At 43.3% G+C, this 15,947-nt stretch overlaps 1 protein-coding gene across 3 annotated transcripts in view; it reads left to right on the top strand.

Annotated features, from left to right (window-relative positions):
• Positions 1 to 15,947, top strand: part of tfec (transcription factor EC) — a 90,444-nt gene that overhangs the window by 64,429 nt on the left and 10,068 nt on the right. The window contains exons 1-3 of one of the 3 annotated variants that reach the window (XM_080420790.1): positions 3,870 to 4,132; positions 12,351 to 12,605; positions 13,801 to 13,902. In XM_080420790.1, coding sequence (XP_080276916.1) covers positions 4,091 to 4,132; positions 12,351 to 12,605; positions 13,801 to 13,902 — 399 coding nt within the window. In that variant the 5' untranslated portion in view covers positions 3,870 to 4,090. Of the gene's footprint in view, positions 1 to 3,869; positions 4,148 to 12,350; positions 12,606 to 13,800; positions 13,903 to 15,947 lie in introns of those variants that run through there. The other 2 variants (XM_080420789.1, XM_080420788.1) reach the window with 2 other exon arrangements.

Below are 15,947 nucleotides of genomic sequence, written 5' to 3'. Positions count from 1 at the left end.
GGGGGATGAAAAAGCATAACCTTCACACATACACATACACGCACGCACACGCACACGCACGCACACACACACACACACACACACACACACACACACACACACACTGCAGAACAACTCAAAACGTGCCCCCTTTTAAAAGTGATTTGGACAGAGGTATAAAAATAACCGCCAATCCATCTAATTCACCGTTGATTGAGTAACTGTCCGCTGTGTCACTTCATCTTATTCCATTTAAAGAGCTGACACCAAACTCAATGCCATTAGGGAGCATAATTGCATCAGGTCGGGGCATTTCCTATATAATGAAATCGTCAGCCATGGAAGGCACTATGACATTAAGACCGCATATTTCGGTGTCAAGTTAAGTAACTACGGCTAAAGAAACTTGCCGGCTTTGAAATGTAATCACTAACACAATTTGCCTTATTGCATTCAATGTACTTGAAGTTGTCTCTGATGTGTTTATTTAGGTGGGCGTAAAGATATAATAGATAGAGAGATACCTTTATTGATTCCGTGGGGGGAATTCACATGCCAGAGCCAACACAGCAGTAGTTACAGTTACAGATAAGGATAGGTACAGAAGAATAACATCACAACATCCTAATAAATACACCTTCAACAAATATAAATAAAGTGTACAGTATACACCCTATTCTATACAATCATCTTGTCTGGTGCAAGATAATACAGCAAATCACTGGAAGCAGGTATAGATAAAGACGCTGACAAGAAAGAGTTTGAGCTTAGAAAGATGCAGAATCCCAGAGAGGGATTTTATTGTTGCTGACACACCAAATGGTTTCCTTTCAAGTTGTGTCTTGGACATTTTCAAAACGAGCCCGAAACTGAAAGTGAAAACGTTGCCATTAGGCCAATGAAGTAAATCCCCAAATACTTTTTCACATTTGTTTAAATTTTTGAAATATTTTACTCTAATCCTATACCGGAAGACAAGATGATGCCTACAACAGGACGTCCGGGATCCAAATGTAATGGAATTGTAAAGTTGGCCGGATGGTCAAGGCTCCAAGAATCGACAAAGTCCAAGAACGTAGATTTTGGGTATTTTATTTACCTCCAAAACTAGGAATCAGCCCCATGCAGGAGTGTAACAGTCAAGGTCTGAGGCAAATAATACTACTTCAAAAATAACTACTGGCCGCAAATACACTTTGAAAACCCAAAAGTAAGAAATAAACACTTGATAACTAAACTAAGAAAAAACAAACAAACCAACCAAGAACTAAAGATACTGAAACAGGCAATGCCTTTTGACTCGAGGCCCTGGCAGCTCTCCCCTGGTGTTGTCTCCTTAACAGCTACAAGCTCACTGAGCATTTCACACTGAGCATTTCTCCACTCTACAATTCCAGCCTCCCTTATATACCAGGTAAGACACACCCACAATTAGTAATTGGCATCATCATCAACTCAACTCAAACAAAGCAAACCATGGCCCATGAGTTAGACTACACAATTACAGAATTTCTGAGCAAACTTGAAATGCATTTAGGCATCAAATACATCACAAAACAATGACCATAAAATTAGACAACAGAAAATATATAATAGCCTGCAACACTGGCTGCTGAACAGACACACCTCCAAGCCAGCTTGATGACAGTCAATTATTAGAAGCAGCTGTGCTGTGTGTGCTTGTAATGTCCAGTTTTACACTGTGGAGTCCTTGGTGTTTATAGGGCACGGGTTGCCCCGTGACAGGAATTAGTATTAGATCCCGTTTTGTATTTCACATGCTATATATCATATTCTAGTAAACATATTGTGATGTCTCAAGCCAGCACAGTGCCCCTTTAATACTGGTGACTTGTAATGTTGGTGCTGTAGGAATTTGAGCTCATCATTGAAGTTGGGGAGAGTTAGCTGAAAGCCTACAGTACATTCAATCTATCAAAAGTAGAAATTATTGTGTATTCTGAAACTTTGTACTCATTATTTAACCAACTAATAATGTTAATAGTAACCCAATGTGAGTTCTACTGTCATGAGTTCAGAGCACATTTAGGCATCAGTGTTTGCTAACAGATAGTCGACAAGGACTCTGCTTTCCTGACTTGCTGACCTCGGTGGGATTTTTTTATTCTATTTCCGTCCAGTCACAGGAGAGGCTCCATGTTGAGCTGATTGTCCTCGTATCAAACAAGGTTGTGACTGAAGGACCGGCAGTTGACTCGCAGTGACCCACTTCCACTTTGCTGTGTCCAGGCTTTCTCCTGCAGGCCGGGCCCCTCTGGGAAGAAATGCTTCTATTGGCCTTCCACCATGACCCTCCAATGACTGGAACATCAAGTTCTTCCACCGTCATTAGTTACACAGGCCTGCCAACATCCGACTATCTGTGAGAATCAAGGAGTTTATTATTGACCAGACCCCCCCCCAGAAACCTTTTAACAAAGTAGATGTAATTTCCTGTGTTCTGGTGTATATTGGGAGTTTGATACTTATTTCAGGCTTGCTTTATATAGCATTGGACAATGATGGGTACATTTTGATATTTCATCCATTAAAAAGCTAAATGACCCATCTTTAATAATAACCATTCATTACCTAAAAGTGAATTGCAAGTGTGATTGCATGCACTGATCATCACACCGCCCACGCGGGGGGTCTGGGGGTACTCCTCCAGAAACGTTTTAACAGAGTAGATGTAATTTCCTGTGTTCTGGTGAATTTTGGGAGTTTGATGCCAAATCAAGGAGAAATCAAGGTAAGATGACAATCAAGGAGTCCTCAAGGAGATGTGGTTGAAATCAAGGAGACTCCTGCAGAATCAAGGAGGGTTGGCAGACCTGATTAGCTCTCTGATGTAGACCAAGTGTGTGCGTGCGTGCGTGCGTGCGTGCGTGCGTGCGTGCGTGCGTGCGTGCGTGCGTGCGTGCGTGCGTGCGTGCGTGCGTGCGTGCGTGCGTGCGTGCGTGCGTGCGTGCGTGCGTGCGTGCGTGCGTGCGTGCACTCACATGTGTGCATGTCACACGCATGTATACTTGCATATTTTAGTGCATGAGCACATGGTTTGTGTGTATTTGCATGCACAGGGGTCTGCAGGTCTGTCTATATATCTATGTGTTGGGGATTCAGGTGTGCGCACACACCGCGGGGACATGCATGCATGTACAGTATGTGCGAGTGACTGTGTGTCTGTCTGCCTGTCTGTGTATGTGCGTGCCTCTGTGTGTGTGTGTGTGTGTGTGTGTGTGTGTGTGTGTGTGTGTGTGTGTGTGTGTGTGTGTGTGTGTGTGTGTGTGTGTGTGTGTGTGTGTGTGTGTGCGTGTGTGTGCGTGTGTGCGTGTGTGTTCCCCTAGTTAAGGACATGGTTGCAGTTTGCTGCAGTAGTTGAAAGGCCTTGCTGGGGAAGTGGGTGTCGTTGCGATAACCTGGAGGGAATGTGCTGAGCTGAGCTGGAAGGCCTGAAGACAGGAAAACGTGGTGTTCCACAGGCAGGAACTCACTGGCTGTCAACTTACTACCACGCACACGCACACACACACACGCACACGCACACACACACACACACACACACACACACACACACACACACACACACACACACACACACACACACACACACACACACACACACACACCTCTCCTGCCTTACCCTAACTGCCATCTGTATTTCTGCCTCTGTCAGGCCTTTCACTGACCGACGCGTGCGCGCACGCACGCACACACACGCGCGCACACGCACGCACACACACACACACACGCACGCACATACACCCACACACACACACAAATTCACACAGGAAACAGCCTGTGCGGCTCACCACCAGTAAGCTGATGTGTCATGTCTTCCTTTTCTTTTCCGACATTTCTGCAAAGCTCAGGAAGGTCTCAAGCAGCCACCTCGTCTCTCCTCTCCTCTCCTCTGCTCTTCTTCCCCTGTTTCCTGGAACCCCGGCAAACGCACCGAGACACGGAGCCATCGCCGTTCCGTTGACAGCTCCCCTCTTCTCCCGTCCCGACGTTTTTTTTTATTTATTTTATTTTGCAGCAGCAGCAGCAGCTCTCTCTCTCCTCTGCGAGGGGCCGGGGCGGGAGAGACGCCGCTGCCAAGCGGGGAGCCATGAGTCGATGCTGTGTGGTCAAAGTGATCACCCTGACAGAGGTACAGCTGCTGCAGGTAGGGTGGGGGGGGCGTTGGGGGGGGGGGGGGGGGGGGGGGGTTGGAGGGAGACAGTGATATGCACACAGAGGAGGGGGGCGTGTTTTTTTTTGCAAACGGGATTCGATGCATTGAAATAAGGGAGAGAGATAAGGGATAGGGGTGGGGGTTGTTATTTTGGGCGTGAGGAAAATAGAGAGCTTACAGGTGTGTGTGTGTGTGTGTGTGTGTGTGTGTGTGTGTGTGTGTGTGTGTGAGGGGGGGAGGTGGGCAAGATTGTTACTCAGTCAATTAATTTCTTGCTATCACTTCTTGTCTATGTTTTTGGATAGATGTTAATTATACCATGCAGTTCACATACGTTATATGTTATTTCAATTTGTGCATGCTTGACCACAAATACCAAGAATTATATTTGAATAGCATGTTGTTTCTAGTTACTTTGAAGCATTGAATTACACTCTAATTACGTGAACATTTAACCTGTGATTTGTTGACTAGGGTTCATGCCATTTACTCCGCTCTTGCACTCTGTACTGTAGTTTTGCTCTGGAATGGATAAGAGCTAAATTGATGTGGTGAAAATGCATTGATGTATGGTGGGGTGGGGTGTAGAGGGGGAAGGTTGTGCCACGGGTCTGGGAGGCTGAGATGACGCCGGGGGCAAAGGATGGATGGAATGGACAGAGAGAGAGAAAAAGCTAAATATTACTTCAGGTTAAGATTTGTGTGTGGCTTTAATGGAGTGATTTAACAAGTGGCCAACAGAGGGAGTTAAAATGTGTGAAAGAAAGGGAACATTGTTGCTGTATGCACCATGCGGTACTCTGTGTCTGTGTGCGTGTGTGTGTGCATGCGCACACATGTAGGAGTGTGCGTTTGTGTGTGTGTGTGTGTGTGTGTGTGTGTGTGTGTGTGTGTGTGTGTGTGTGTGTGTGTGTGTGTGTGTGTGTGTGTGTGTGTGTGTGTGTGTGTGTGTGTGTGTGTGTGTGTGAAATCGGCCAGGCCTTATGGAAAGCACGCTTTTACAACCGGAATAACAGAATAGGTCATCAGTTGGTCCCTGTGGAAATCCTGATTTTGTGAATCAGTTTGCTTTCGCACACTTATCTCCCCTCGCGTTGCACCATCTGTCCGTGTGTGGTTACGGCTATTTACCGGTTAGCAGGCTCAGCAAAACTAGAGCAAGCATGCCTGAGAAAAGCCTGTGTTCCACATTTTGTCCTATCTCTGTAGATTCAAGATAGGAGAGAGAACAGTGCTCAGTGACCGACGACATTCCACAAATGTGTCAACATGGTCTTAAAACATATAGGGCTTTTGTAGAAATGAGTCCAAAACTTGTACTGCTTAGGTTATGTCCATTATTTCCAAAGCTGAACATTGTCCATGTAGCCCGGCGTTTCATAAGGCAGTTTTTTTTTCCTGAAGTGAAAGGAGAACTTGGGCAAGAATGAAACTAGGTTAAGCAAGAACATTTCATTTAGGAGAGACACCTGTGGGTTTGTCTGTCACACTGTGTCCCTGTTTGTGCAGCAATTCACTGGGATTTTTAAGACATAGACCTGCTTATGCTAAGGTAATCACATTGCTTGAATCTGAGTACAATGACAGCTTAGATAAATCATCAACTAAAATACTCTTAATGGGGTTTCTTTATTTCTTTTTAGATTTAGTGTGTCATTTGTGTGCGATTTTTTATCTCCGTCTTGTGTTTGCACTAAAATGCCTTAACAGTCCTCTTAAACATTTAAGAGCATAAATGCAGAATGCAGTTTTTGTTCAATTTGAATGTGCCAATTATCCAGCCTTTTAACTTAAATCTGTTGGTATTTCCGCTTCGCTTGTGTGTTCTGGGTTGACTTGACTGCAGTGCTGGAAATATGGATGTTACTGTTCTTTGAGGTTGACATGTTGATTGTCATCAGAAACAGAGTTATCGTATGGTACTGTGTGTCTAATACACATGTCCACATGCATTACGTGCAAGTTCTTTATGGCCGCTGTCAGTAGTGCTTTGACATGGTTTCCTGGGGCAGCAACACTGCACGTTTCTTGGATTTGATTAGCCTGCTCTCTCTCTGTGTGTGTGTGTGTGTGTGTGTGTGTGTGTGTGTGTGTGTGTGTGTGTGTGTGTGTGTGTGTGTGTGTGTGTGTGTGTGTGTGTGTGTGTGTGTGTGTGTGTGTGTGTTTACATGCCTTTACTGTTACTGCCTGTAATGTTGATGCCAGCTGTACTGTATCACATGTGCATGTGACACAGGTTTCCACCCGACAAAGACTGAAATTGAAAATGATTTTGAAAATTTGCCGTAAATATCGACACCAGGGGTTGATGTGGTTATGAGAGACAGAAAGAGCAGTATAGAGAGAGGGTGAAGAGAGAGAGAGAGAGAGAGAGAGAGAGAGAGAGAGAGAGAGAGAGAGAGAGAGAGAAGTTCAGATTTGTGTAACATTCCTCATTTTAGTGGCTTAGGCATCCCTAATGAAGTTAAGAGGACACAGCTGGTCTCCTAACAGTGGCAAAGTCTTTATCAACCTTAACGGGATTAGAAAAACAAACTGAATGACAACTAATCTGTGCCCTGATTCAATCATGAGCCAGTATTACTGTATCCAATATGTATTAGGCAACTCCTTTTGAATGTCCAAATTAATCTGACCGGGATACGTCATATTTCTAGATGATTTGAGGATGGAGGGCACTCTTGCATGGTAGGCAAAAGCATGATGTGAGAAACACTCCTGCAGTATCGCTTTTGTTTTTGTTATGGTGCTGGATAAGGTTTGCCCTATTGCATTCACACAAGTGACAGATAGTTCTTTAGCACAAAGCGGGCTTATTGTGCAGCTCTCAGTCAAGGTTTTGCATACAATGTTGACCTCAGTGGGCACTGGGCTGCTCGAACCCTGCAACCCTGCTACCAGCAGCAAACTCAGCCACCATGTCAGGAAAAACGCCCCAGCAGGTGCCATCAGCAATAGAGAGGAGACAAAAGTGCAGTATGTTTGAGGGGGGGGGGGTCTTTCTCTTCCTCAAAATGTTTCTTTCTTTCTTTCAAAGTTGTTTTCATTATTCCGTTGTTGAGACATATCGGCCTATTCAGGATTGTTATTAAAGTCTGATTCCTTTCAAAACATATCTCTAACACCTAATCACACAAAACTTAACCTACTTCTGATGGTTGGTAATTAGACTTCACTTAGATTTCATCATTTAGATTAATTGTGCCATAAACCATGAATAAATCTCAGATGCATGTAAATGCATGGGACTAGGGGGGGATAAGATAACCTGAAAATATATTAAAACGTGTCGCATTATGTGAGCTCGTAGATCGGCTATTCTTTGCTATTTTTTTTTTTTTTACATTTTCTGAATAAAAAAAACAACTACAACTATTTCGTCTAAAACGACTTGCCCAAAATAGGGACGCCAGGTTGAAAGTAGTTAAATTAGATCGTTATCTCGCTCACTCGCTGGTCCCGTTTGCCCGTGCGTCAGTAAACGGCGCTTCTTCACACATGCACAGGGCACGCCATTGTCGCGGCTGGTCTCGGTGACTGAAGCGCCATTACATCTCAAATCTAATCAGCTAGCCCCCACCCCACCCCGACCACCCAGCTTAAGTGGCTAATGAGCGCGTCTCCGGCATTTACAGTAGTGAGAGCAGCCGATGTGATACCAGGACAATCCTGCCATCACACACTGTGTGTGTGTGTGTGTGTGTGTGTGTGTGTGTGTGTGTGTGTGTGTGTGTGTGTGCGTGTGTGTGTGTGTGTGTGTGTGTGTGTGTGTGTGTGTGTGTCGGCTCTGGCATCTCTTCCTCTAGCCCCTTGCCAGAGAGAAATGTTGATTGGGAAACAACTGGCATTTTGTTTGGCCCTCAGCAGCCAGATAAGAGCCCATAGTTGCCGGTGACAAGCTGGGTATTGTGGGTGATCGAGTCGTTCCTTAGTTATGTCGACGGGCACTGAATAACTGCAGCGAACCTACGGCTGACAAGTGGAATTTCATGCTGAGTTTTTTGTTTTTTTTGGGGGGTAAAAGTCCCTGTGGTTCTGGGGAAGGCTATACTGTGTTAGACCCTTAATTACTAACTTACTATTCCCTCCAAAACTAAATTAAACTTGATAGTAATCGTTTGACCCCCGTCCCCACCCCTCCTTTCTCTGTAAATATACTGTATGATTCTACTGAGCTTAATTCCAATATGTTTTGTATTGTATTTGTTTTGCATTGTATTGTATTATTATGTATTACTGATTAATTGAGTACAATGGACCACAATGGAAACAAGCCCCTGGGGCTCTTTGTGTTATCCTAAAAGCATAACCTAACCTTTGACTATACACCTGTACTGTTAATAATCGTGTTAATAAAGTATTCAATCAATCAATCAATCAATCAAAACCTTAACTACTCACTAATACATTGTACGCTTTGTTGTACATTGAATCGTGAAAATAGATGATCTACACTCTCACAACATGTCGCAACGCAGTGTGAACTTGTAGATCAATAGAACTTGAATGACATCGGACACCACTAAGTGGTTAAAAACCAATACAATTTGTCCATAGGGCCCCTTCATAGAAGTGTCTGGAGACACAGAAACCATGAAACCATTCCCGTTCCGGGTCAGTTTCTCATAGCTTCATTTGATTGGCTCAGCAACAGATCTGAACTGGAAACACACGGCACCTTCATGTTTCCGGTTCAAATCTGCTGCTGAGCCAATCAAATGAAGCTATGAGGAACTGCCCTGAACAGGAAACAGTAATGCCACCTCCTGGAAAAGGGAACTACAGTCATGCACAGAGCCTATACTTCTTTTCACCTCACCTTTTACTTTATTACTTTTATTGTTATTAGCGAGGAAGAAGATTTAACGTTATAATCTCTGCTTTGGTTATCCCTCAAACATTGTGGCATGTCCCTCCCAGGCACCGCTAGGCGAGATTTGGACATTCAGGGATCAGTGGTGGAAGGTAACTGAGTATATTTACTCAAGTATTGTACTTCAGTAAAATATCGGAGTACTTCTTCTATCACTGTCGGTGACCAGGCTGTATTGCCCCTAGTTGTCTGAACAACTAGGTGGATTGCTTACCCGCTGTTTAACCCATTAAGACCTGGCTATTCAAAAATAGCAGATATACAAGCTCATAGCGCGGCACCAGCTTGTAGATCTGCTATTTTTGAAAAATCTTGAAAAATATGTTTTTTGATTTTTTTTCAAAAAACTGTTAGGATTTAGAAAACATTTTTAAGAATTGCCTCAGGTCTTAAAGGGTTAAAGATGTGATTTCAACAAAGAAATCTCAAAGTGGGGTCCTTGGGGGGGTTCTACGGGGTCCCCAGAAAATAAATAGTTGCATCAAAGCATCAAAATCAGTTCAAGCACTTTAACCCTATTTTAAATTTCAGCTGTTCAAAAATACCAGATCTACAAGCTCACAGCCAAAGTCTTTATTCTTACACAATTTATTAATTTGTTTGTACTTTTTTATTTGTCCTTTGTTCTTGTCCTTCATACAAAAACAAAGTCCATAGGGCTTAAGTGGTTAAATTTCCCTGGAAGACAGGTTTCACAAAAAAAAGAAAAAAGAAAAGAAGAAATTATACAAACAAATTGATGAGCACAGACGACAATAAGATAGAGTGCATAAAAAGTCCCTCATTCTACTGTTCAAATTCTTGTATAAAATCCAACATCAGTTCATGTACAACTTAAAGGGATATTTCACTTTCAAAAAAACTTTTGGTGATTTTATCGTCTACTCAGGCTTTTGTGAGCACCCCGGACAGTTTTTAAGTTGCTTGATTCAATATTTAGATATTAGATGTTCATTTTACCCTTCCTACTGTATACAAACCCATACAAACCCATTGTAACTTCAAACTCAATTTTTAACATGTTAGATTCAACAAAAACACCCGTCCTTGGTTCTGGTGACTCATACCGCCCCCCTAATACGCGAGGGGGCCGTGTTTTTTCAATTACTTTTTTCATTTATTTTTGATATTTTTTTGGGGAAAATGAAAAAAATTAAATACGATAAAAAAAATTAAATAAAATAAATGAAAAAAATTCTCGGAAAAACACGCCCCCCCTCACGCATTAGGAGGGCAGGGTGAGTCACCAGAACCAAGGACGGGTGTTTTTGATGAATCTAACATGGTTAAAATGGAGTTTAAAGTTACAATGGGTTTGTATAGGAAGGGGTCGTGTCTGATAAAATGAATATCAAATATCTAAATACTGAATCGAGCAACTTAAAAACTGTCTGGGGGGCTCACAAAGGCTTGAGTAGATGATAAAATCAGCAAAAGTTTTTTTGAAAGTGAAATATCGCTTTAAGCAATCTAATTCAGCAGAGATAAAATAGTCCCTTGTCCCTTGTTGGACAAACCCACTGTGCTACAGTATAGTACAGTGTACAGTCAATAAAAAAAAACTCTTCCGAGGAAGTACTGTATATTGAAGAACACAGACCAGACAACTATCGACATTTGAAGAACACAGACCAGACAACTATCGGCATTGATAAGAGGATCACCAAACCATTGCAAGCGATGAACTCAACGTTTATTTTTACAGTTCTTTAGAAACAGCTTAACAGACCGTAAACTAATAAAGCAGCTTGCTACAATGATGGCCTTTGTGGGCCCCCGAAAAGTGAATTACGCATTTTTAGATATAAAAATCTATTTTCCCTGGCAATTGAATGCAACGTAACAATGATAATGGAGACTTTTGTAAAGACGGCTTGGAAAATAGCTTTGCACGCTTACTCATTGGGAAACTGAGGCTATGAAATTTGTCTGGATTGACACTATGGCCAGGGTAAAAATGGCATCAGGGGAGTTATTTAAAGCCCCCCGCTGGGAGAACAAGGGTCAATTGTACTGCCCTCCAGGCCCTCGAGCAGAGTGCAGAGGACTCTGGGAGGAAGCTGCTGGTTGGTCAGTGACACAGAAAAAGGGGCGGTCCAGATGAATTACTGATAGACGCTAAAGGCAGATATCCTGCAGTGATCAAACCCCGGGTCATCTGTTGGCCCTCTGTTTGAGGTGATTACCACGCTAGGCAACATAAAGGCTTCCTCTCGGCTTTGAGCCCAATTAGTTCACTTAGGGCCCTTTATAAGACACTGGAGAGAGGACGGGACAGAGGCTCACTCCCATAGACGGGCACATACAGGATAGCAGCAGCGACAGCAGCAGCGGCGGATTTGGATCGTACTCGTTAAATTCACCTGCTGCACCAAAAAAAGAAAGAAAAAACATACTGAAGAATACTTGCGTTCCTGAGAATGCCACACCTAACTGACTGTAGCTACTACGGGATGCGGGACGCGACCAGAGCTTCAAATGTAAGAACGTCACAAAGCTGAGATTTACTTTGTAGCAAAAAAAGGACAGTGCACTGTCTTTTCCTTCTGTTGGTTAATTGATTTTGTAGTGCACAGTAAAAATGTATGGAGTGTATGGATCCTTATGGGGTCCGGATTTGTCAATGGGGCAATGCTCACGGCTACATACTAGTATTTGTGATGACGTTAAATGGCAGATTATGCTTTTGCATTTTCTCATTATGAAAGTAGACAAATCAGAGTTACAGTTTTGGAACCTTATAGAAGTACGTTTTTCTGAAAAACTGTCGAAATTGAGATTCATATGTTTTATACATAAATTGAGCCTATTAAACAGTAAACTATATATTTAAAACTACAACTTATAGAGGAAGAAAACATGTGAAAGAAGCTGACAATGTTAATGCAGGAAGTGGTCAAAGCAATGACTCTCTATTCTGATAAAGAATGTGGTTGATCGGGATGATAATAGCGGTCAAACATGACTCAAGACTGAAATGTCTGATTTTACTCAATCATGCACTCCTATGCTATGGAGAAGGGTGTTACCGTAACTGTCCATGGAGGAGGGAAGTTCAACCTAATGCCGTTCGTTTCTGTTTGTTCGCTTATTTATCACCAGCCAGGTTACTGACGGCACCTGCCAGTAACCTGCTGAGACATGAACTGCTGTCCCCAAGACTGTTTTACTGGTGTAGAATGTCTCAAAATTAACACCATAATGCACATTGAAATCCTGAGGGTTCATTTAACTCTGAGAATTTTCTATGCTCCCAATGGTTAAAGTAACACTTGTGTGACAATGATTGTCGGGGTCATCTTATTCGCTTTTTCTTTTTAGGTACAGAACCACCTGGAGAACTCAAAGTTCCACATCCAGCAGACCCAGAGTCAGCAGGTGAAACAGTACCTGACGCTTGGCTCCAAGCTGGCGGCCGCCGGTGGGCCTGGCCACACCGTGCAGCACCCCCACGCCCCTGGCCAGCCGCTGGCCGCTGTGCCCATCATGAGGAACGGACACATGCCCTCTGTCAGCGACGGCAGCAACCCCAACAGCCCCGTCACCCTGCTCACCCTGGCTAATCACGACAGCGAGGTGAGTCTGGCGGAGGGGGTACGTTACTCCATGACCATCCACAAAAGAATGACATCTCCGATACGTTCTGAATCCAATTGAGATCTCTTTATGAACCCGAATCACTGAAATATAACAACAGCAATAGCCTTCCCAATAAAATGAGTTATGATGACATAAAACATAAATTCAACGAACAGTACATTCATTCAGAAAATTACACTGTATGTGCATAACAAATGACTAAAGAATTGTTCATAAATAATCGTCAGTGTAAAATTGCTGGTTTTGAAGTCGAAGAATGGACTTGTGTGCCTGGTAGTAAATGGGAAAAAAGTGAAATTGTAACAACAACAACAACAACAACATATCTATGAACCACAGTTCAGTCGTATACAGATGAACTGTGGGTCATATTATTTGTGCATTTCACAGCCAACCCTGTACAGTACATTCCCACAGTAAACAGTAGCACCCTCTCCCTGAGGAATTATATTCCATGTCAACTCAAGTGTTATTTGCAAGAGTGTGAGTCAAAGCTGACATAATCACCACTATGCTAATGGATAACACTTCATTTGGATGGACCATCAGCACAGCTCAATAGCATGCAAGACCGTGATGATCCGTACAGAATCACAGCCAATTTATTTTTCTTAATCTGCAGCATTGTCTATTTTGACTGTTTACAAAGAAGAATGACCCTCCCAGTCGACCAGTCATCCAAAAAAAGTGTTGTCATTATTGATTCCCCTTTGTCTCTGCTGTCCTCATCAATAACCTCAGACATGGCATTTCTGATTAGAAAAAAATCCTCCAGAATGTGATGTGGAAACTAGTTTGATAACAGTTGTGGGGGCTCTTTCTCCTCACCTGTCTTGCTAAACGACGTCAAGACATGGTGGCAGGGGAAATACATACTCCTCTATTATTGGATTAGTCTCAGAGAAGACCACCCCCCCACCCTATACTTCTTCTTTCTTTTTATGTCTAACATATTAGATTTTTTTTAATGTTATGAGGATTCTCTTCTTAAAAGACCACTCTTGGACAGCATTGGCAAATACACAGTAAAGTGTGTTAAGTTAAGTTCCATTTGTACATGGATACATTAACACTCAGGATTGTACTGTGTAAGAACCTGGTGTGTATATTTATTTATTCATCTATCAACAGCCTGTCCATGTAGTACACTGTAATTACTGTTCTCTTTCAGTTTCCAATGGATGAAGTTATTGATGACCTCATTAGTCTTGAGTCCGGTTTCAATGATGGAGGATTGGATTGCATGGAGTCTAACATGATGATGCAAAACAACGTAAGTATGGCACACATTAACTATCGTGTGCGGGGTCTTGATTTTTGCCGATATTGCTTGGTTCTGTTTTTCATGTCTAGTTTCATTATTTGCAGCTGCGGTCAGAGGGTTCAACTTAGGTTGCATAACTAATGATTTTTCCCTCCCTCAAAGAGGAATGAGAACTTGTAAGGGAGCTTCCTCCAGCCCAAAACATGAACACTCAGCCTTGACTAGCTTGGGAATCAGAGGACCTGTCTTTGGAGTGAGGTCAGCTTAAGTCCAGAGATGAGTCAAAGTTCATTCGGCCAGGGACCAGGGCTTAGCAGCATTTCTCACATTTCTCAACAGTATAGGCAGATTAATTAGAAAAATCAATTGCACTAAAGCACAGTGTTAAGATTCTAAGATGACAGTGTCACAATAGAATAGCCAATTACAACGTGAAATGCTTCAAAAGGGAATGATAAGGAAAACCTGAAACAAACATACAGTACGATCTCAAACAGCTAAATGCAGAGTAACTCTTTGGTGAAGTCCCTGACATCCCTATTTTGGGCATGTCAATATGCATTACAAAACAATTGTCAAAGATGGTAAAAAAAAAGTAAAAAATTGCACACACAAAATTGTCAACAACTTATAGATTGGATATTTATGCTAATCGTCATACGACAAGGTCTTAAGTGGTTAAGAACACCACTTGCATAACTGCTAGCTAGAGGTCAAAACTAGACATTGCAAAAGCTGTGATTCAGACGATACATTCCGAAGACAAATGGCAGAGATGGTATTGAGGACACGCGTCCATGCGACTGTGCGTCCTTCGCAGGCAGAAGGACGACATTTTGAAAACGGAATTGCGGGACAAGAGATCCATTCGGCTGACACACCTGAACCTTAATACGGTGGTATGTGTGTGGCTGAAAGAGGACTTGTCAAACTTTGGGATTCCAAGAAAACACAGTGGAATCCGGGCCTAACGCCTTGCGTGCAAGTAGGCAGAGACACGGACTGCTGGCAGACAAAGAACCCTACATCCATACATACATACGTACGTACGTACACGCGTATACATACTGCACATGCTGAGAGACTGTGACAGAGGAGGTAGGATAGAGCCATGAAAGGCAAAGCGAGGGGGGAGCGAGGGAGGTGCAAATGACAGAGGAATGGGGCGAGAGATTTGGAAGGAGAAAAAGAGAGACTTAAGCTGTCGGGTTAGACTAATGCAATGGTCTCCCCACTGGCTCGTTCAGAAATGATTTTCAGAAGCAATGTTCAGAAATGTGCTTAAAAGGATCAATTCGCCCCAATTAGTCATACGGGGCGAAATGTGTCGCGTCGTTTTGCCGTTTCTGCGCATCCAGGGACACCGGCGGGGGCCAGACGGATTGATCTGAGTCATTTCTGTAGGTACGCAGTCAACACTGCATTCTTTCATTTTTGTAAGCACTTCACTTCTAACCCCCCCCCCCCCCCCTTAGTTCCAAACTAAACTAAACCAAACCAAATCATTCGTGGTTCTTTCTCAAGTCTCTTTTTTCATGTTTGCTATTCCCTTCCCTTCCCTTCTCATTTCCCCTTCTTATATCCTCCAACTGTCCTTTTCTGTCTTATCTCGTCCTCTTGCTTCCTCTTCCCTCTCCTCTCCTCTCCTCTCCTCTCCTCTCCTCTCCTCTCCTCTCCTCTCCTCTCCTCTCCTCTCCTCTCCTCTCCTCTCCATGCCCCTCCTCCCTCCCATGTCCTCTAACTTTAGTCCCCTCCATTTTCCCATCATCCTCACGGTCTGACCTCCATCCTTATCAGGTTTTACACTCTCTTAGGATTTCACACACACCCAAGTGGATCAAATTGGCCGAATGGCAGCTCGGCATCCGCAGCCGAGCTTCTCACAGCACGTCCCGAAGAAACACACACAAACGCAGGAATTAGGAACGGATGAGTGTGTGTGCGAGCACGCCGAATCGCCACATTCCACCAGTGTCAGTGAAAAGGCGCCGTTATCGCAGCGCTCCGCACATGTTTTCCCAGGGAGCGCGTCTTGGCCTAGGAAAACAGCTTTG

Source organism: Gymnoscopelus braueri (assembly GCF_963280865.1).
Source record: "Gymnoscopelus braueri genome assembly, chromosome: 23".
Lineage (NCBI taxonomy): Eukaryota > Metazoa > Chordata > Actinopteri > Myctophiformes > Myctophidae > Gymnoscopelus > Gymnoscopelus braueri.
The sequence above is the reverse complement of the archived record's forward strand: the minus strand, read 5'-3'. Positions and strand labels throughout refer to the sequence as shown.